General features: G+C 38.9%; 1 protein-coding gene across 5 annotated transcripts in view; it reads right to left on the bottom strand.

Annotated features, from left to right (window-relative positions):
• The window catches only part of DCLK1 (doublecortin like kinase 1), a 259,411-nt gene that overhangs the window by 37,535 nt on the left and 199,216 nt on the right, over positions 1-22,660 (bottom strand). For all 5 annotated transcript variants that reach the window (XM_020783820.3, XM_020783819.3, XM_078389982.1 and 2 more), the window contains 4 exons: positions 9,911-9,995; positions 8,392-8,500; positions 3,373-3,430; positions 1,452-1,571 (listed from right to left, as the gene is read on the bottom strand). In XM_020783820.3, the coding sequence (XP_020639479.2) occupies positions 1,452-1,571; positions 3,373-3,430; positions 8,392-8,500; positions 9,911-9,995 (372 nt within the window). The remainder of the gene's footprint in view (positions 1-1,451; positions 1,572-3,372; positions 3,431-8,391; positions 8,501-9,910; positions 9,996-22,660) is intronic.

The following is a 22,660-nucleotide window of genomic DNA, read 5'->3' as shown; positions in this document are numbered from 1 at the left end:
GATTCTAAGGACTTCATCAAACTACAAATTCCCAGATTCCTCAGTATGAGACTTTAACTATTACAGAGGTATCAAACTGCTGTAATGGTGTAATATAGTTACACTCAATACCAGGCTTGATGAACCAATAGCGTCCTAAAAATAATAAGTACTCTGAAACAGACTCATCTTATTCAGCATCTTGATCGCCAAAGTAGCCAAGAAATGTATTCTTGAAGGCTTTCGCAGCTGGGATCCGATGGTTGTTGTGGGTCATTCCATGTCAAATTAACCAATGGATGGAACCTTGATGTCATGGATTTGGTTCATTTTTGGTACATTTTAACCTTTCCATTAGATGTTTAAAAAGGTATTTTTTGTTTCAGATTTTTTAGTCCACCCGTTTCTGAGATATTGCATTAAATTCTCTTCAGAACACGGCCAAACAGCCCGAAAAACCTACAACAACCATAGCCAAGAAATACCCAATGCCTAGCATATCACTGGCTGTGCTGTCTGGTGGATTCTGGAACTTGTCATCCCAAAAGTAATTTCCCCAAATAGAAAACCCACAAAGAAAGCACAACAGCAACAGCAGACTGCAAAGTTCCTCTGAACCTGGAGTGTCCTTGAAGGCATCATGGCAAGTAGTCAGTGATGGAATGGTTCTCCACATAACTGTCTAATCCCTCTTTAAATCCAGCAAGAGTAAGCTGCACGTGATTTCCATCCCCCTCTGCAGAGGACTCCCAGGCATGGATCTTCTTTGCTTGCTATGTTTATACACTATCTTTCCTGCACACACAGCCCTCTTCATCTCCATTTTATCCTTACACCAACCTTATGAAATAGATCAGTGGAGAGATGGTGACTAACCTAAGGTCAGCCAGTGAATTTCATGGCTGACTCAGGATTTGAACCGCATTTCCTGAGTCCTAGTCCAGCTTTCTAAACACTATGCATGCTCCAATGGCGTTTTGATCTCTGTGGCTGATGGTCAAAGAGTGGTCCTCAGCGCTGTTATATCCATGAGTTACAGTCATCAATCTGATATATGGTACTTGCTTAGTAGAAATTACATGTTTAAGGTGTATAAGTAAGGTCAGAAAACTTTATAATAGTAGTAGCAGCCAATCAAAAAATGAACCACTGTGTTGATCTCCAAATAGCATATATTTGCAACGGGTTCTTTCCCTGTCCAGTCTGACTCTGTATCTTAGATTTAACATGTATACTCCTCATTTACTTAGTCACTGTTTTCAAGGAAAAAATTGGGCCAAACCAATTCGCAAGATCTTATGACACAGTGATTATTAACCTCCCCGCCCTTAACAGATTCTTGTCTTTGGTTATGCTACACTACCCCACCACTGCTGTGCAGTATGATTTCAGAAGGGATTGAGGACCTGACAAATAGGTACCGGTAATCATTGGTTATAAATTCAGGCAAACTGCCTGTGACATATACAGACCTTTACAAGCTCCATGACCAGATACAGTTCAGTGGGCATGTCCATCTCTTCAATCAGAAGAACAATATTGGGATGCTTGACCCTTCTTAAAATAGATACTTCATTCTGGATCATATGTTCCTATCACAAATTAAGAAAGAAAGAAAAGACACATGTGGAAAGGAAATGGGAGTAATTTATATATATACTATTATTGTATAGGTTGTTAACAAAAAAAGATTTAACAAAAACCAATAATTCTCTATTCTTTATTTCTTGACAGACAATGTATGTACACAACCTTCAGAATGCATAAAGAACTTTTAAAACCCTTAAACATAATAAGGCTGTCCCAAGCCTATGTCAGGAATCTGGCAACAGCAGTGTCAGAAGAAAACACATGGGAAATTAAATTGGGAAAGGGACTAGGTTTTTAATGCTTTTAATCCTATTCCTGTTTTCTTAGAAGTAAGCACAGAACTTCACACGTTTGCTTTTGAGTAAATCTGTCCACATTTGGAAGGAGAATTCTTAAATTCCTTGAAATTATTTATATGGAAATGAAACATTAAATGAACAATAAATGGAACATTAGTTTTTCTTTTAAAAACATTTGTTGTATATGCAGACTTTCAATTCTGGAAACAGTAGTCATTTCATATCTGTGCAATCAGTAGCCGCAGTTTCTGTTATCCACAATTGCCACTGCTTCAACCCAGCCTCCAGTATGCATGTGCATTTGCCTCATCTTCTCACCTTTCCCTTCCTTCTGCTTTCTTCAATGGGTTTCCTGGTATCTGCGGTTTAAGGTATCTGCAGTTGATCCTAGAACAGATCACCTGCAGATATGGGGGTAGTGGAACTACTGCATGTATATCTATAGTGCATATAGGTAATACTGACTGAGATCCAATAATAAATCACAACTGTAATGGGGTCACTGACCTAGTGGGTGTTTGATGGGTCAATTACATAAATCCACTTCTATTGATTCAATGGGCTTACTCTAGTTGTGACTTACTGTTGGATTTCAGCCATTACGTATGTACCATATTTTTCCGTGTATAAGACACCCCATGTATAAGCTTTCCTAATCCTTTTCTAACCCAAAATTAAGAAATCTAAGTGGGGCTTAGCAAGTGGAGAGGGAAAGGGATCAAAGCACTGCAGGATCACTTTGATCCCTGCTTTCCCTTCCACTTGTTTTTGTTCTCTCCTCCGCTTACTTCTGTGTATAAGACAACCCTCAATTTTTAGTCTAAAGATTTTAGACAAAAGTATTGTCTTATAGGAAAGTGTTGGCGCTGTGGGCTAAACCGCAGAAGCCTCTGTGCTGCAAGGTCAGAAGACCAGCAGTTGTAAGATCAAATCCACGCAACAGAGTGAGCTCCTGTCGCTTGTCCCAGCTCCTGCCAACCTAGTAGTTTGAAAACATGTAAATGCAAATAGATAAATAGGTACCACCACAGTGGGAAGGTAAGGGCATTCTGTGTCTAGTCGCGCTGGCCATGTGACCACGGAAACTGTCTATGGACAAACGCTGGCTCTACGACTTGGAGACGAGGATGAGCACCGCACCCTAGAGTCGGACTAAATGTCAAGTGGAACCTTTACCTTATTGTCTTATACACAGAAAAATATGGTATATGCAATTATTTTATATTTGTGTTTTACAATTCTATAACTATCTAATTGTTGTAAGAATCAGATGCTTCAAATACAAAATACTTAAAAAACACACACAAAAAAGTCAACTGAGCCTTTAATCACTGTGTAAGCAAGCGGCCTTTATCTCACGGGTTGTCATGAAACAGAAGTCCAAGGAAAAAATGTTCAGCATGAGTACGTCCAGGTGTTACCAACAAGCCAAACTGTCCCTGAACCCAAAAAATTAACATGAATTTTCTAAGATAAATACTCACTGTGAAGAATCTGTACTTACTTTTCCTCTACATTTACTTTTTTTGATGATCTTCAGGGCATATTCTCTACCAGTTGACCTAACAAAAAGCAGAAAAGGAAAGGGAAAAAAAAGAATAATAGAACAATGTGTTATGTTATCAAATCAAACAATATCATGTCCAAACTCTCTAACTCCGTTTCTGTCTATATTGTTGATGATGAAGTTAAAAAGAAAGAAATCAAAAGCTGCTATTTTCCAGAACAACATGAGAACCTTCGACTGAGTAGTTCTACAGACTGATCCGAGATGTAAAACTTTAGCACATCTAAGGACCAACATTTAGTTGCCCAGGGTCAAATAAGACAGGATGCAGTGCTCAATCCCTTCCCACTCTAAACTACTCTCTCTATATAAACTGCTTTTAAATGCTGGGGAGAAAAAAACACCAACAAGTACACATTTGTCCCCTAGTATGTTCCTTGGAATTTGCAGTGTACCAACATTTCTGCTTTGACGTATACCTGGACCTCTATCTGTGCCTTTCCTGTCCCCCATCTGTAAACATAATAACATGCTTAGGGGAGATTTTTGGATGTTTTTTATTTTGTTTTTTGAAAAGGAAGAAGAGGTTACATTCCACTTCCCAGAATGCCATGTCTCCAGACTTCAAAGAGGATCAGTACCAGATCTCCTGAATCACATTATTTCTGCCTTAAGGCTCTGCTGGCATCATATCAGCATTACTGTACTCTGAACAGGCAAAAATAGATCAATAGGCATCCTGTCTTCTGAAGATGAAAATGTGCAGGTGGAGATGCATGTGTGCTTCCTTGTGAGATTTGCATAGAAAACATCTTTGTTTGAATCAGAGATTTAAAATAATATGTATGAATAAACATTTGCGAAACAACACTAGTATACTATATGTAGGGAAACCAAATGGCTCCAAAATATTTGGTTTCAGTTCTCATGTTTCCTTCTGCATTTTAGAATGTGTAAATGTTATAAAGGATGTGACTGTATTGTTTTCAAGCAATAGCCATTTAAATTGTTTTAGAGAGAAAAATATATAAATACATTCATTTGCATGGTGCTGTATCCTTTGTTAAGCATCGAGCGGGGTGGGGGTGGGGAATAGCTAGAAAAGACTCCAGCAGGGCATACTATAAGAATGTCATAAAGCCATTTGTTTGTTAGAACTGTGGATAACTCAGTAGTTAAGCCCAGAGTCTGAGAGTTTGGTTTCCCACTGGGCCTCAGCCATGGGGGCTGGACTCCCTGATCCCCAGTTCCAAAGTCTAGGATTTATTATTATTGTCTGTTACTGTTGGAACATGAAATGGCCTTCTAAAATTCTCCACTTTGTAGACAGATAAATCTGGAGAACCATTTAATTCAGTTTCTCCCTGGAGAGGTGGAACTTTTCATTACCCTTCAGCAGTAACATACCGTCTTTCTTTCTCCCACTGCTGTAGACATTTTGGTGAGAAATATTCAGAGAAATTTTTGTGGAGTGCCATTCTTTTTCATGAGGATGTAAGGAATCTTTTTTTAAAAATTGTCTCAGAAAAATATGAGACATTTCTCCTAATTTCTGCTCTGCTCCTTTTGAGGGAAGCCACTTCAACATTTGGTGAGTGCAGTGGTCTATTTTAAATACAGAATATTCTGCTATTTAACAGTAGTGGAAGGAAAACTTCAAAGATTAAAACTACAGAGATTTAGGATTCAAAACAACTGCTAAGAAAGAAAGAAAGAAAGAAAGAAAGAAAGAAAGAAAGAAAGAAAGAAAGAAAGAAAGAAAGAAAGAAAGAAAGAAAGAAAGAAGATTTCCTCCACTAGAGGGCATCTTGACATGCACATAAGCAACAAGGCACCACTTCATCTAAAAGTGATTTTTATATTCATGTACTTACTCTGAAGAGGTTTTTTAAAAAATCGATAAAGGCCTCACTGATTTAATGAATCATTTAAGTCTATGAACCCAACAGTCTGGTTATCTTTTCTGTTGCAGAACATTAATGAGTTTGGTTGGGAATGACTATACTGAAAAAATTAATTCACATTAAAAAACAACAACAGTATTTGGAATAGTGGCTTTGATATATCAAAAAATTATTGTAAAGAAGAAACCACGCACAATTGTGCAACTAATTGTACAGGCATGTATAGTCATAATTTCTTTTAGGTTTGATTCCTATTTTACAATACAGCACAGAAAAGAGAAGGAAAGGAAAATTGCAGTCATAAAATAAAAGATAAAGTAGGAAAAATCATGTTTACAGTAAATCTGCACTACAGTAAACCTTCTCAGGCATAGAAGTGTGGCTACATATTTTTATTCATCTCCCTAAATGCTGAGCATTTGAGTGTGTGTGTGTGTGTGTGTGTGTGTGAGAGAGAGAGAGAGAGAGAGAGAGAGAGAGAGGGAGGGAGGGAGGGAGGGAGGGAGGGAAGAGAATGTGTGTGTCAAAATCTCTCAAAGTCTAATAGTAATAATAATTGCATATTATCAACTGGATTCCAATTGAAAGCAATCCTTCTCTGGGTTTTCAAGGTACAAAGGACTCAGAAGTGATTTACCATTCCTTTCTTCTGTGAACTGTGGGACTCTATCGCATGATCAAGACCACATACTCTGATTCTTCTCCCAAGAGGCACACCAGAGAATTGAATTCCCAACCCCTGGCTCCACAAACAGATTCTCCAACTCAGTGAGCTTGGCTATAGCCTCCCCCAATCTAATCCCTTCCTGATGTGTTAGATAAGAACATTGATGCAGACAGGGGATGATGGCAATTGTAGTTCACCAAGAACAGGCTGTAGATCACAACTGTAGCCCTTTTACTTCTGGAAGTATAGGCAAATATGCAGACACTATTTTATCTACTTACTCACTAACCAAATATAGAGTTCGGTTATTTTAAACATACCACACCAGCCAAACTTAAGTACTGTTGATTCTGCACAGATGCCTCTCCCCTTTAGGACCCCTCACGACAAAATATTTGGCGACAACCCTGCTGAAACCTTTGACTGAACTTTAAGAGATTCTTTAAGTTATTCAGATACAAAATGTGAAGCTTTACATTTCACTTGTGAAACAGACAGTGTGAACGCCCATAGAGAGAGGCCCTTCTCCAGATTTCCATCATCATTACTGATCTATAAGAGAACCGATGTTTGGTAGCAGATAGAGTACTGAAGTAGGGCCAGGGAATAAGAGTAGAGATGATCCATATTCAGGCATTAGGAAGTGTGGAGAATGCTTATGTATAAAGATTCTAGCTCTAGTCCCTTACTTTGTCATCACTTCTGTTATCCTGCTACATACGGAGGATAATAAGCCTGTAAAAGACAGCCTCTGCCATTTGTGGGGGCCTGCCCTGAATTGGGACTTGAAAGTCATGGTTCAAGCTCAAGTAGAGAACCTCACAAAAGACTGCAGTTCCCTCTGCAGACTCATTGGCCTGCATGTGCAGGAGGAGCAATGAAGCCAAGGATGGAGGGAGTGAGGTTAGAGTCTCTTCCCCTGTGCGTGACTATTCTTTCCACTTTGCAAGAGCTATAGGTTCAATCCCCAGTTGACCATTGATAACCTGGAGGCCTAGGCTGACCTGCCTAACAGACTAACCAACCTGAGCTCTTTGGAGGAAAGGCAAGTAAAAGTGTAGCAAATACAAATATTGTAATATAGCCAGCTGAAAAAAATAATACAAGGATCTTAAATGTACATACATGTGTGTGCATACGAACACATACACACACACTCCAAGAACTTTACTCCAACTATTTAAATATTCTCTGTGAAAAGACAACTTGTGTTTGCTTCTGGAAATAATGACTTGTGTCTGCAAAGGTAAGTAACTGATAATAAAGGATGCAAAACACCAATACCTCTGCCATTCAGATTGAGATATGGGCCATTCACAAACATGCACAAGCAAGATTTCATGCATGTATTATTAACTAGATATGAGCCTGGTCATACAAACGGATGCTGTATAAATGTACTGAGGAAGCTGCTCGGACTGTGTACACGGAATCCATTTCACAACCAGATTGAGCCCGGAGAAGTTCCTTTTATGGACCCCAGTTCCAACTTTGTGTAATCATCATTCATAAAGCTAGATCAAAGGAGGACATAGGATTTCTTTTGGCACTGACCAGATTGTTCAAATACTGGAATTAAACTGTGGTAAATCACAACATATAATGTCCTAAGTTTAGAAAAGTTCCTCATTTTTTGGACTGTAATCCCTAGAATCCACTCACAAAGATGACCACTGGGCCATGGATACATAATAATTTTGGAACATGGGACACAATCATATATTTTTGTGTTTTTTCTCCTGGGAGATCAATACTTCAGAAACTTTACATGTCTAAGCTATACCACTAGAGAGGGACATGACTGAGGATGGATCATTGTTCAGATCTAGAGCCCATACTTGGCAAGCATAAGATTATTAGTTCAGTCCCAGGCATTTGCATTTGGGGTGATCATGTAACAGGTGGAAAAGCAATTTCTGCCTAAGACTTTGGAGAGTCAACACTAGTTAGAGCTGGCAATACTGGACCAGATGGACAACCAATTTGGCCTAGCATATGGCTGCATGCTGTGTTCCTATGATACGTGCAATCAACACTCTTGCAATGATTTAAAGAAATGAGAATTGATGCCTCTGACTCCAGGTCCAAACCACACTGAAGTATTTGCAGCACAATCAGAAGAGAAAGCTGGAGGCATTCGTTTTTCAGCTGGGAAAAAAACACACATATTGCTAGTGTGTTACTTTAGTGTGATGAAAAAGATTTAACAATCTGCCGGAAGGAGTGTGTTGAGCAGAGGCAAGGAACAGAGAACAGAGAAGGGAAAAATCAAAGCATTAAATTTATATATTGCTCCTGCAAAGCGCTTCTTTATGGGCATAGCTGCACCAATTTCTCGGTATCGCACATATGGAGCTTGTTCCATATGTGCTGCAAATAAAGACGTGATCAAGGAAAAGCTTAACATCAGTGACGGCTTTAACAGTAATAAGCAAGAAGTCTCACCTTTCGATGCATTCCTTTACAATGGCAAAATTTCCATCTCCTATAGTCCGACCAACTTTATATCTCTCTGCTATAGAGACTGGAACCTGGAACCCTTCCTCCAACACTTCTGCAAAGAATCGTTAGTACATTTTTATTGATAAAAAAAGGCAGCACAGATGTGACACACAATACATGTGTTACTTCTATGGTTTCGAACAACTGGAAACCATTCAGAATCAACCATCATGCCTTCCTAGACAGGGAAACCATGTCACTAGAATTGTATATACTCAATAAGTTTCACCAGATAAAGTATGTAAAGTTACTGGGTACTGGATTCAGTTTGTACACAATGACAAACAATCCTGGTTTGTGTTATGATGCATCTGAAAAAATACACAGACATATAAAACAGATGTTTTTGTGATCCAGTCAAGAGTGAACACTGCATTACTTCAACCCATCACAATTAAGTCTATCTACTAAAGGAGTCTAACACTTGAGCACTTCTTTTATTACATCCTGTAAATGGAGACCTCAATAACCTTGTTCATGTGATAAGTGCCATTTCCTCTCTCTCTTTTAAATAGTTAGTTTTTAAACAAGTGTTCTCAATAATGTCACCAACATATACAAGCTGGGCACCAGATGCTTCAAAAATATCACACTGAGTCAAACCACAGTGAGCATTCATTGAGAACAGCAGAGTTTTCTAGTCATTGGATTTTAGTAGTCATTAGAGCATTGTTATTGTTCAGTTTTAAGTTGTTCAATTTTAAATTGTTTAAAAGTTGAAGCGATTTACCTCCAGCCACATGGACTGTGTTTTTACCACTTAAAACATTAGGAATAGCTATTTCAAATACAGTATTAGCATTGATATTTTCCTGTCAAAGAAGAAAAGTCCAGACTTTGCCCTCTTAAAGTAATGGAGTGAAGGGGGCTGAGGATATGGCCTCCAGTGGTTTCCCTTCTTCACTAACCATGGCAAATTTGGGCAGAAAAAGGAAGAGATAGAGGGAAAGTAGTGTCCTGCCAAACACAACAACAAGGAGGTGAATGTGGCCACAGGACTCCCCTGTTCTCACCCCTGATTTTGAGTGATGGATCTACAAGCACCACCAGACTGTGTGTCCAGTCCTTGAGAAGGAGCACAACCTGGTACAGAACAGAGAAATGTCCTTAATCAGAAAAACCAAGCATCCCTGCACTGTATCTATTTCCAGTCAGGATTCAGCCAACTGCTGGATCCACTGCATCGGTCTAAGACTTGCAGAGCCTTTTCCTGGCACAGATGTTGCAAAGAAACTAAGCATGTTATATGAAAAGTTCTGTTTAGTGGAAGTACACTGAAAAGAAGAACAAAATTAAGAGCCTACTCTGGTCAATGCTATTCATACACAGGTGCCATGGGGGGGAGGGAAATACAACTTTTGCTCAATGTTTACGAGTGACTTTTTTCGCCGGCTAACACATAGTTATCATCTTCATTTTCAATGTACATGTGCATTTTTGACCAGCGTGTCACTTCATTTACCTTCTCCAGGTCCATCATTTTCATCCATGGAGCTGCAGACTTTGGTGGATGCTAATGAGGTGGAGGAGCCACTGTGTTGAGAGCTCTAGGAAATACAAATTAGGGTAAAGGGAAGAGATGTAGTGAGAAAGGATTGTTAAAATACAGTTTCAATAAAGGGGAGGAGACAATTACTATTATGGCTGCAATTATTAAACAAGTACAGTAACACTTTCGCGTTCCTCAGCATAACTAAAATAGTTATTTCATGTTATCTTTAAAACCTCTGGATACTACAAGCCACTAGCCTCTACTATAGTACCTACTCTGCTCCTGTCTACCATGAATCTGCCTTTTGAATCACAGAACTGCAAAGTTGGGAGGAACCCACAGATCACTTAGTCTAGCTTGCTGCCATTACACAAAATCCATAGCTAAAGCATTCCTGATAAATAATCAGCCATAATAATAATTGAATGTCACCAAGTCAAGTCAGGGTTTTCCAGGTATACAGGATGCAGACGTGGTGGCACCCTGGGACTGCATGTTTTTCCCAATGTCACACAGACTGGCTCTTCTCCTACAAAGCAGAGTAGAGAACCAAACTCCCAACAGTTGGACCCACAATTCTCAAATTCACTGAGCTATCCAACCAGCTGTGTAAATCATGCCACAATATCCCTCTTCCTCCTTTAATTCACAGTTACCTTGAAGTGCTTAAAGTACACTGCAACACTCTCCTTCTTTAAGTTACAGTTCTGCTGTAACGTTGTACCTTCATTGTTGGAAAAAGAAATTAATTATGAATAAATAGCTATTTGTATATAATCATCACGCACCATCAAGTCAGTTCTCACTTGTGGTGACTTTTTTCCAGGTAGAGAATACTCAGAAGGGGTTTAAAACTCCCTTCTTCTGGGAGTACCCTTATTCTGATTTTATTCAATTATATTTGTATTTTAAACAATTGTGACGGCTTTTAGCTAATACAATAAACTTAAACTTGGCTAGGACTGTGAAGCTTGCCCAAGGCCACACAGACTGGCTTACTTCCAAACTATGCAACTTGTAGCCTTTTTGACTCTTCAGGCACAACCTGCTTCATTATTTACTGTTGAGCCTCTAGAAAGTTTCCATTGAGGAAGCAGACGATAGCATTTAAAACATTAATGTGTCCCCTGACTGTTTCTGTCATAAATCTGCAGTCTCCTCCTCGCCTCATGATCCTCATCAAATTCAGCATATTCCTGCTGAATACATTGGCCTTCCTCCTGCTCTCATGTCACACTGATTCTTAACAAATCTGTACTAGGGAGCTTCCCACTCTTCAGGATGTCTACTAAAACCCACCCTTCTAACCACTTCTGCTTGCTCTCTCCCATCACATTTCAAAAGAGAAAGGTAAACTTGCTTTCTTCCTCAAAGAATAGACACAGCAGAAAGGACTTTTGTTCAGGAAAGCTGAGAGGAAAGGAATGAAAATTATTCCTTTAGAAGAAAGATGTGAATGGGGGCAGGAGCACATACTTCAGGAGCAGAACGTTTTTCATAACAATGCTCCAAAAATGCTTTAAGATTACAGTATTTCTAAACATGAGAGGAATTATCTTCGCAGCCTCCTTTCTGCAGACAGCCAATGAGGAAGATGAATGACAACTTGGCAATGCCTTGCAAGTACTTGGGTCACAGAAGGGGTTTGGGTATCAGAGGCAGTGGTGGGAGAGGGGACAACAATCAACATTACACACAATAAATAATTATTTGTCAGAACACCTGGGACACTGGCTAAATGATGTTTTGAGCTAAAATGACTTAACACTACATCTAAACCATGACCTCATATACTTAGTGTAAATGTATATATTTGCATGACTCTTAGATAAGATGTTCATTATGTTTTTTTAAGAAATGTGTTTCCCATATATGAGGTTTGCTACATTTGAACAAAAGCAGCCCGAAACTTTTGCTATAAGGTTGCTACCGTAAATTTAATAATATAGTACCCTGAGATACACCCTGTAGTCTTTAATCCAGAATCTGTCTTCTAAAGTTCTTTAGCCCCTGTAGCATATTCCGTATGGCAATATAAGGAGGTAAACATTTGCCACCACTTCAAATTGCAGCTGAAATATGCAGTTGTGCCCCTTTCATGCTATCTTCTTTTTATTTTGAAATCACACTTTGTATTTATAGTGAAGGCTTCTAAAGCTGGAATATGAGTTCTAGTCTGCCTAGCTTAGAGTTAACATATTGTCAGCCAGATCGCAAAGCATTTGTACCAGCCCACCTTCTTGCCACACTCGCGTATGTCATTGTGTAACACCATCATAACAGCATGTTACATGACACTGTGCTGGCATAACTATTTGTATAAATCTATCCTAAACTGAAGAGACTCTTGCCTATGTTGTTCTTCAAACTGTGACTGTTTGCCAGGCAAGGACATGGCAGCTCAATGTCTCTCCCTCTTAAGCCCTCCCTTTCTCTGATTCATGTGCCATAGTTTCCATTTTTCTAATACTCAAACAGAGGCTGACAGGTTTACCCTTTTCTGGCTGTCTCATACAACCAAATTGTGTTTGAACAGATAGCACAATCAATCGTCTCCCTCATGTTGCTTTGCTTAAACTACTGTACCTACGTTCCCTTTCCGATGAAAGTAAGGGAACGGTAACTAGGTTGTGAGTTTTTAAAATATACTTTTGTATATACAGTAATAGGTTGTAGCTTCAGACAGTTCTTAATTCAACCCTCCCAGATGTTTCTAAGTACAGAATACTTACCATAGATATTAAACCAGCTCTTGTCCTTTATAAAGATATTCTACATTCACATACATTTAGTTTCTCTTTCATCTCAGTGGTCTTCTGATTTGTGTAGCTATTTTCTTCTTTTGAAAAGAAACATTTCACTCATCACTGCAAACCTTTTTGCCTTTTAAGACAGATGTTTGCCATTGATTAAATACTTTTTTAAAATTTTGGGGGGGGGAGTTTGTAAAACTCACAGACAATGAGGCAAAGGTCTGTGCTGCGTGAAATTGCAAAAGTCTTTAATCAGCACAACCTGTCACTGATAATGAAGTCATTTCTAGCTGCCCAGAGTAGTGGCATGCTCACTAAATGGGCAGGGTATAAATTTAAATAAATAAATAAAATAAACAAATAAACAAATTCCCATTACGGAGGTAAAATGTGCCCAACAGGATTTCAGCCACTGTATTATTAAAAGGGTGTCAACAATTTCCAGGACTGAATGACCACTTCCTTTGGAGATCAGATAAAATTTTGGTACCATGAATTGCTGCCCACAGACCTCACAAACTGGAGATGGAAAGCATCCTGCAAACTAGCTCAAGGCATCTTTAGAGGATTACTTAAGTGGTTGATCTATGGCACTATCATACTGGGCAAAAAAATCACCACATGCCTCTGTTGCTCTTCCACCAAGACACTAGGGGCAGATCTCAAAATTATGGCTTGATCTCATTTAGTAGACCTGACTAGAGCAAATGTATTGAATCAATGGTAAGTGTTGACTCACCATTCAGCTATTAATTCAGTGGACCTCTCTGAGCTGGGTCTGAAAGTTGGATTTCGGTTAATGACAAAAAACATTGAGGGGAACTGGTCCGAGTGGAATCACTGTAAGATTCCTGGACCATGTAAACACATGATAATCTTGAAAATATTATATACAGTACATTTGTTGCTTTTGCAGGAAGAAAGTAGCTGCTTGCTACTTACATTTGAACCAGAGGTATGTAGATTTATGTCTTTGGATTATAACTCTCAGAAATCCCCAGGCAGCTGCAGACTGGGGAATCCTGGCAGTTATACTCTTAAAAACACAAATCATTGTGATTTGAACAATGCTAAATGCAGTGATGGGAAGGAAGGAGACTTACCTCATGGTGTCAAATGTTAATGCATGATGGAGGGAAAGCATACAGCAAAACTGACCACACAAAGGAAAGATAATCAGAAAATATGCAATAGTCTCTGATTTAAAAAGCATGAGGTGAAAAGACTGCTACTCTGCCATTTATTTTTGTTCCCAGTGCTTCTACACATTTTAAACTATTAAATAATAGGCACCATAAACATATTTATGCTAATAACATGGGGTCAATGCAGTGACTTTCCACTGCAATAATTTATATTACGGCTACAGTGATCACTTTTCTAGGAGGCTTCTTTGAAATTGGATTTCACATATTTTGACAGGAAAATTAATATTTTAGCAGATAAAGGTTGTCTCTACCATTCTGAATATCATTTCAATTGATACTTTCTGACTGGAGGAAAATACTAACATTTAAATATTATTTTGTAATTTACTTTTTAAACATGCAATTTAATTATGAAATGTCCAGTTAAGTTGTTTTGGTTCCAAAGCTGCAGAATACTTATTTATGAGTGAGATCTTGTTAACAATATTCAAGAAGGAGAGACAAATGAATCTCTAAAACAAATTAAGCTGCTGTTACTGTACTTTGGATAGAAACAGGCAAATTTACTAAGAAAGAAGCAATTATCAAAGTTTTAAAATTAAGACAACATTTTTATCTCTGTTCCTACTAGGTAGTACAGTAGGACGCTGTATCCACACAGGATTAGTTCCATGATCTATCGTGGATGCCTGAAACTGAAGACCCAGGAGAAGCCTATGTAAGGGGTGGGACAAAGGCCACAAGGAGGCACCCTTGTATGCTCTATATATGCCTGTGGCAAACCACAGATAAGTGAGACCATAGATACTCATAGAATCATAGAAAAGTGAAGTTGGAAGGGGCCTACAAGGCCATCATGTCCAACCCCCTGCTCAATGCAGGAATACAATCAAAGCATATCTGCCAGGTGATTATCTAAGTTTTTCTTGAATGCCTCCAGGGTTTGAGCACTCACCAACTCCCAAGGTAACTGATTCCACTGTTGCACTGCTCTAACAGTTAGGAAGTTTTTCCTTATATCCACCAGTAATCTGGCTTCCTTTAACTTGAGCTCATTGTTGCATGTCCTGCACTCTGGTATGATCAAGAACAGGTATCGCCTCTCCTCTGTATGACACTTGCAAGTATTTGACAAGTGCCATCATATCACCCCTCAGTCTTCTTTCCTCAAGGCTAATCATGCCAAATTCTTTCAGTCTTTCCTCATAAAGTTTGGTTTCCAGCCCCATAATTATCCTAGTTGCCCTCCTCTGAAATTGTTCCAATTTGTTAGCATCCTCCCTGAAGTATGGTGTCCAGAACTGGACACAGTACTCAAGGTGGGGCCTAACCACAGTGCTGAATGGAGGGGGACTAGCCCTTCACAGGATTTGGAAACTATAATTCAATTAATACAGCCTAAAGTAGCATTTGCCTTTTTTGTAGCCACATCACACTGTTGGCTCATATTTCGCCTGTGATCTACAACAAGTCCCAGATCTTTCTCACTCATAGTTTTGCTGAGCCAGGTATCCCCCATCTTGCAATTGTCCAATTGGTTTCTTTTTCTGAGGTGCAGTACTTTACAGTTAACCTTGTTGGATTTCATTCTGTTGCTTTCAGCCCAGTGCTCCATCCTATCAAAGTCACTTTGAATTTTGTTTTGGTCTTCTAGGGCAGTGATCCTCAACCTTGGGTCTCCAGATGTTCTTGGACTTCAACTCCCAGAAATCCTAGCCAGCAGAGGTGGTGGTGAAGGCTTCTGGGAGTTGTGGCCCAAGAACATCTGGAGGCCCCAGGTCGGGGAACACTGTTCTAGGGTATTAGCTATTCCGCCCAATTTGGTATCACCTGCAGATTTGACAAGCATTCTCTGCACTCCCTCATCCAAGTCATTTATAAAAATATTGAAGAGCACTGGGCCTAGGACTGAGCCTTTGGGGGGTACCCCACTTGTTACCTCCTCCCAGTTAGAGAAGGATAAACACGGGGGCCTATTGTAATACTATTATAGATGCACTTAAATCAAAGGAACCCTTACATTTTAACAGCATGAAAAAAAATGATATATTAATGCTATACTGGTTGGAATTTTTAAAAATTCATTCTTATTTACATATACAATAAGACTGTATTTTTAAAACTAATAAGCATGACATTGCAAACTTCTGTCATTCCAGTTTTGTTTTCCATTTGTATCACTGTGTTTTCAGTAATGTAAAGAAGCTTCTATGTGAAACATGATAAGTCTGTACTGAATAATCCAAATTAACATAGGGAGTAACCCGTGGTTTCTCAATTTAACTAAATTCAGTCTGGAAAGTAATGATTACTAAGCTCAGTCCAATTGATTTTAATAGGAACTAAGTGAAACTGACTGTGGATCCAACCAACAGACCACAATCTAGTGGGGTAGTCTTTTTGTATCTCACAGTTTCTGCCCAAATCATGTATTGGTTCTACAGTCACCCTGTTCTGAAGTCCCAGTGAAACGTTTAGTAAAACCTTTTTTGCAACATGACAGGCTACAGTATGAGACTGGAGAGCAGTTTTGCTGCTATTGGATGTGGCACTGGATCTTGATCATTTCTTTTAAAAGACCCAAAAAAACATTAAACCCTATATAACTATTTTCAGCTTAGAAAAACTTGAGCCTATATCTCACCTGGATATTGTCTAGTACCTTGTCCATTCTTTGCACTTCTACCAAATATGCAAAAAGTTGGCTCATTTCATTATATTTCCATAAAAATGACCTAAACCCTAAGTCACACTAGAAAAGTAGTGCACTATCAGAACCTTTATCAGTTTCACTTCTGCAACTGGTTCTGAAACTAACTTTAGAATTAAATTGTGTTTTATTCCTCTCCTGGACAGATTACAGAACTAGGTGTCTAAGTGAACAATGTTATTTGCACTGAAAGACTGACTTCACTGGATAATAGCCAATATTGTGGAATAGGTAGATCTTAATCTGTTTGGTGTGTAAAACCAATAGTGCATGATTTAAAAAAAAGTTCCATCATGAATACAAGCCACAATATGCTATCTTAAATACATATAATCATTCTTATAATCATTCTATAATGAAGAGAGTTTTGTTGATCAGAACCCATATAGAAATTGGTCAGAAGATTGTATCATTTGGAAAGCAGCCGCTACTGCTTGTATTGCTCCTTTTCAGATTTGCTAATATGAAAACTCAGAATCTCTCTTTCACAGAAAAAATATCTGGGATAAAAGATTTTCACTTTAAGTACAGTAATACAGAAGGTCTTTCATTTCTTATTTTGCCGTTTTGAATTCCCTTTCCTCCAAAATGACAAAATCCATATTTCCTCATTATATCTTATTGAGAAAACTACAAAATGTGGATTAATGGGCAGTAGATTAGAATAACTTTTGCATCTGTATTTATCCCAGATTTCAGGGACCAGCTCTTTTGTTTCATATAACATGGTTTACCTTTCATTTCTTGCCAGCATAAAGCAGAGTGTGAAAAAGTGAACGGATCTTGTTGCATAAGAGGAATAATAATCAGGAGTAATGGTCAAAAGTGAACCATGAAAAGTTACCAGCTGGGATGTACAATATCTTTTGATAATACTTACATTGCAGTCCTTTGGGCACACTCTAATGCTGGACCTCTATGGGCAATACAGTGGAATCCAGAAGAACTGGAAGTAAACTGATGCTCCCTTCCTACTGCAAACCCCAACATAGGTTCTGGGAAACTGGCAAATCTTCCAGACCTGTTTTTGGGCCATTCTGAGAGCTGCTGGATGATGGGAGGAGACGGAAGTCCCATCATGCAGGTGCAACAATGTCTGCTACATGGGCTTTTAGTATCCCTCATGTTTATTCAGAAGTACATTCCATTGTGTTCAACAGAACTTACTTTCAGGCATGTAGCTTTCTGGGACTGTAGCCAGTGTTTCAAGAGCCCTTTAATAAACTATTTCTGTCTCACTTTGTTGTGTTTTATCACTCAAAAGCTGAGCTGAAATGAGATCTTTAATGCTTTATGAATTATTCATTTTCTCCCACCTCGAAGAAAACGATTTCAAAACAGATTAGTATAATCTGGTGTGTTTAACTTTGCCATAAGAACAGAAGGGATATTTTATGTTTATTATCCAGTGCTGCTGTTGAATAAGACAACTCAAAATTAGATCTGTTTTTTATTTAATCTGGGAATTGACGCTATCGTAGCCCAGTTAAAAGGCGATGAAATCATTATCACATAAACATGGATGGACAAAGTGTGGTGTTTGAGTCACATGCAATTTGTGGCCTCTCAGGGCACAGGACACCCACATAGAAAAATAAGTAAAATGGCCAAAAATAATCTCTAAATGAGTGCCTTTTTCTTTTTGGGCTTTAGGAGGGTTCCTCAGGTTTCCTCTACCTCAATGCTTCGAAAACAACAACAAAACAAAACAAAACAAAACAAAAAACCCAGAAATAATAATCCAGGTTGTTCCTGTCTGATTTCCTTCTGACCATTTCCAAGTCTAGTGTGACCCAGAATTCAAAGTTTGTCAGTTACATTGCAGAGGCACTAACAAAGGCTGCCTAACAAAGATGCTGCCCTACTGATTATTCTTGGGGCCATGTAAACTATGTTATTTTAGCAAATCCATGGCTGCAGTTCTGCATTTCCAGATTGCAATGAAGGTAAGAGTGAGGGGAGAGGAGCAGGCATGCAGCCTGCTAGAGGGAACTGGAGGATGAAGAGCTATCAGCTCCCTCTGTGAATACATATGCTTCCATAACAAATGTTGTTCTTGTCCTACTCATGCCTCCAACCTCTGTCACTTTCTCCAGCAGGTTTGCTTCTACAGTACCTTGAGAAAGAGGGAAAGAGAGGTCATTTGCCAAAGAAACTCATCTTGTGAGGAAAGGACTAAATATCTTCTTTCGCCATCCAATTTTTTCCTTCAAATGCCAAATCCTAGTCGATCTCCATTACCATTTGGAACAATAAATAAGATTGCAAAATCCATGTTTTCCTCATAAGTTGCTCTTGAGACTTTACTCACACAACAATCTACAATATAGCTTTATAGGTCACAAGCTGAATATGAGCCAACAGTGCAATGTGACTGCAAAAAAGAAAAAGAAAGAAAACGAAAATACTATTTCAGAATGCATTAGGTACTAGTCCATGAGGTACTAGTCTCCCTCTATTTGGCACTGGTTAGGCCTCATCTAGGTCTGGACAGCGCACTTTCAGGATGCCAACAAACTGGAACAAGCTCAGAGGAGGACAACAAGGATGGTCAGGAAACCAAACCCTACGAGGAAAGAACGAAAGAACTGTGCGTGTTTAGCCTTGAGAAAAGAAGACCGATGGGTGACATGATAGCACTTTTCAAATACTTGAAAGATAGTCATACAGAGGAGGGGCAGGGCCTATTCTTGATCATCCCAGAGTGCAGGACATATAATGAAGATTTCAAGCTACAAGAAGTCAGATTTAGGCTAAATACCAGGAAAAAACTTCTTAACTGTTAGAGTAGCATGACAATGGAACCAATTACCCCGGGAGGGGATGAGTGCTTCAACGCTGGAGGCATTCAAGAGAAAACTGGACAATGATCTGTCAGATTTGCATTGATTAGGATTCCTGCACTGAGCAAGGGGTTGGACTTGGTGGCCTCTTAGCCCCTTCCAACTTAGTGATTCTATGATTCTATGAATCCTGTTCCCCAGCATAAGAAAATTTGTAACATTGAGTCCATTCCCTGCTGACAAAACAAGAGTCCCTTGCTGTTCTTGGGGGACAGGGAGTGCATGCGCACACCAAGCAAGCATGCATGCCCCCAAGAAGCATGGCAGGGACTCTTTCTTTGCTGGCTAGGAATGAACTGAATGTTATTAATTTTCTTACTCTAAGCAACAACATTTTAGCCCATTGGAAGCTGGGGGCATCATAAGTACTTGCTTACCACTGGGTGCTGTAGGGAAAACTGATCTTTACTTCTTGGACTGCAGGTTATTTGGATAAAGTTGTGGTTTTTGTTGTTTTTGTTGTTTTGCTTTCCCTCCTCCAGTCAGCAAATCCACGAGGCCTACTGCAGACTCCTTTATCAACTCTCCCCATTTTCAAAACTGTGTTACTCTTTATTGGAGTTTTTGGAATTGGTTATTATGTGTCCTTAAGCATAAGTGTATGTCAAATATTTTAAATATTTCCACTAATGACTATTTCACATTTTTCAGAAATGCTGGCTGCGTCTGCAGACCCACCAGAGACTGGACAAGAGTCCTGAGTGAAGCAGTGGGAGTTGCACACACTATAGTTCAACACAGCTGTAGATCACATCAAGATCACTACAAAGAAAGAATTCCATACAAAAAAACCTTCCTTGGAACCTGAAGCAATCCATATAAATGACCTGTCTTAATTTTAATTCAGTCGGCACCATATGAAATGTCATCACCCCTAAACAAGTTTTAAGAGGGAGGTCTTGCTTCAGTGTCTGACCACCTGGCTGTTTTTATGACACACCTACATTAAAAGAAAGTAGCTGCTTAAAAGGAGGATCAGGTCTTTGGTGTAAGTACTTCATATACAGATCAGGTTCATATTAACAGATGGTCAACATACCACAATTTTCTCTATGATGGGAAAGAGAAGATCAGTGCTATAGGGTTTCAACCACATCTTACTGAAAGATTTGTTCTGCAGTTCATTTGTAAATATTTTAAACCGGGAAGCCCATTGCTATTCCTCAAACTGAAAGCATGATAGTGCATACAATTGCTCAAAGCCTATGATTTATTTCAGTCTGCATGTTTCCCCTTTTCTGTGCCTGCCCAGACTTTGCCGTGATCCATTTATACTGGTCCATTGGCCTCAGGGAGTGAGGAAAGAAAAGTCGTAAAGCAGAATGTCTAGGGCTCAAGTCAATTTCTGATGTCTCCATGATGTTTGTTATTAAAATGAATGCCAGATTACCTGTGCCAAGCCTTTAAGGCAATTTATTTGTGCCTATGAGGTTTGCAAAGTTCTCTTGCAATCTATGTCTCCCTAGTGTAAAGAAACATTAGGGCGAACTGTGTAGGTGTAAAGCTGTTGCTTTAGATTCAGCTACTGAAAAAAAGTATAATACAGCTGGTTATATGGGAGATAAAAACAAGCAAACTAGGCACGCTGGGTGAAGGGGCAAAAAGTACTGAGTTTCTCATATTTTAAATATGCCAACTCCTTAAAAACAAATTACATTGGAGAAGCAATTATCAGCATCCCCCCCCTCCCCGGGAAAAAAGCTATTTGCCAGTAAGGAGATAAATCATACTTAAAAGGCCACATAGTCAATTTTGCCAATAACTATCAAGTCCCAGGATGGTACTTTGGTTAACCAATGTGAGGATATCTAAGCATCTTCCAGGGATCATCATCTTGTAATGAAGCAGAGCCCATGAAGTCATACTAAGGACAGCAGCATATTGTAGTCTTTAAAATGAAGGCGTATCATTTTACTCATTTACAAGTAGGGTATGGGTGGCTAAAAAGATTTCAGAGTTTTCCGTTGCTGCACCCACAAGTTTCCTATGCTTACAAAGTAATTCTATACATGTCTACATGAGAAGTAGGTCTGACTGTGTTCAGTAGGTCTTGATCCAAAGGAAGTGTGGATTGCAATTTTAAGTACAATATTACTTCATCCTTTCCTACAACCAGTGGAGCAATATTTTCTGTACGATTCTTTGCCTTTTTGTGTACCCAAATGGTCAACAAGACAATAAAGCTACCAATTCAAGAAACAGTTGGAAAGAAAAAGATACATACTTGAGCAAACAATGAAACCTGTAGCAACAGGGTCTATGTTAAAAAAATTCAAAATCAGACGTTTAATACCCAACTTTTTCAAGTAAAAAGAACAATAGCTTTTATTTATGTTTCATTTGTCATCCCAGTGAGGGGACCCAAGGTGGCTCACAATGGTTAAAGCATTTCTCATCTTGTTTTGTTTTCAAGGAATTAAGAAGCAGGGATAAATATATAAAATTACAATTGAAATATTCTTATTTTATGTGTCACAATATTTGATGTTTCTTTACTGGATTTTTATCCTGCCCCTTCTTTACCTTCTATATTTGGTTCTAGAAAGCATTTGTCTTCTAGAATTATCAGCTCCTTTGCCCTCAAAGCAATACTCTAAAACTCTACAAGACTTCCTCACTCCTCACAACACAAAACCACAAATGGCTGCTAATAGAGTAGTCTCTTCTGCTAATAGACAATTCTTACTGAATAGTCATAGTCATATATGGGCTGGAATACATCTGACTGAAGCAGCACTGGTGGAAAGGTAGGTTTAATTCATTTTCCCTGTGTTGTCTTCTCGTCATCTCAACTTCTTTCTCCTTGTAGCCGATAACAATATTGATGGGGGGGGGAATACATGTAACCATCACTTCTGCAGTTTTTTTTCTTCAGGTGTTACATGTCTATAGTATCAACTTCAAGAAGTCATTTGAGCAAAAAAAGGGAAGGGGGGTTGTTTTGGTTTGTGTTTTTTAAATCTCCATTTAGGAATCCAATTACACTACCTCAACCTGATGTCAGCCAGATGTTTTCAACTTCAGGTGCTATAATCCATTCATCATGCTGGTCATAGTTGGGTCTACAGAGTTGTGGTTTTACACACCTGGAGGGCACTAGGTGAGGGAAGACTGACCTACAGGCGTTCTCGTGTAATCTCCTTCTGCACTTAAACATTTAAACTGCATTCATATGACTAATGAGCCAATATTAGTTCTATATGGGCATCAGCAGCTATTCTGAGGTTCTATGAACATTCTAAATGCTTATGATAAAAGGAGAAATG

This window comes from Pogona vitticeps, chromosome 3 (genome assembly GCF_051106095.1).
Source record: "Pogona vitticeps strain Pit_001003342236 chromosome 3, PviZW2.1, whole genome shotgun sequence".
In the NCBI taxonomy this organism is placed as follows: Eukaryota; Metazoa; Chordata; class Lepidosauria; order Squamata; family Agamidae; genus Pogona; species Pogona vitticeps.
This window is presented reverse-complemented; position numbering and strand designations above follow the sequence as displayed.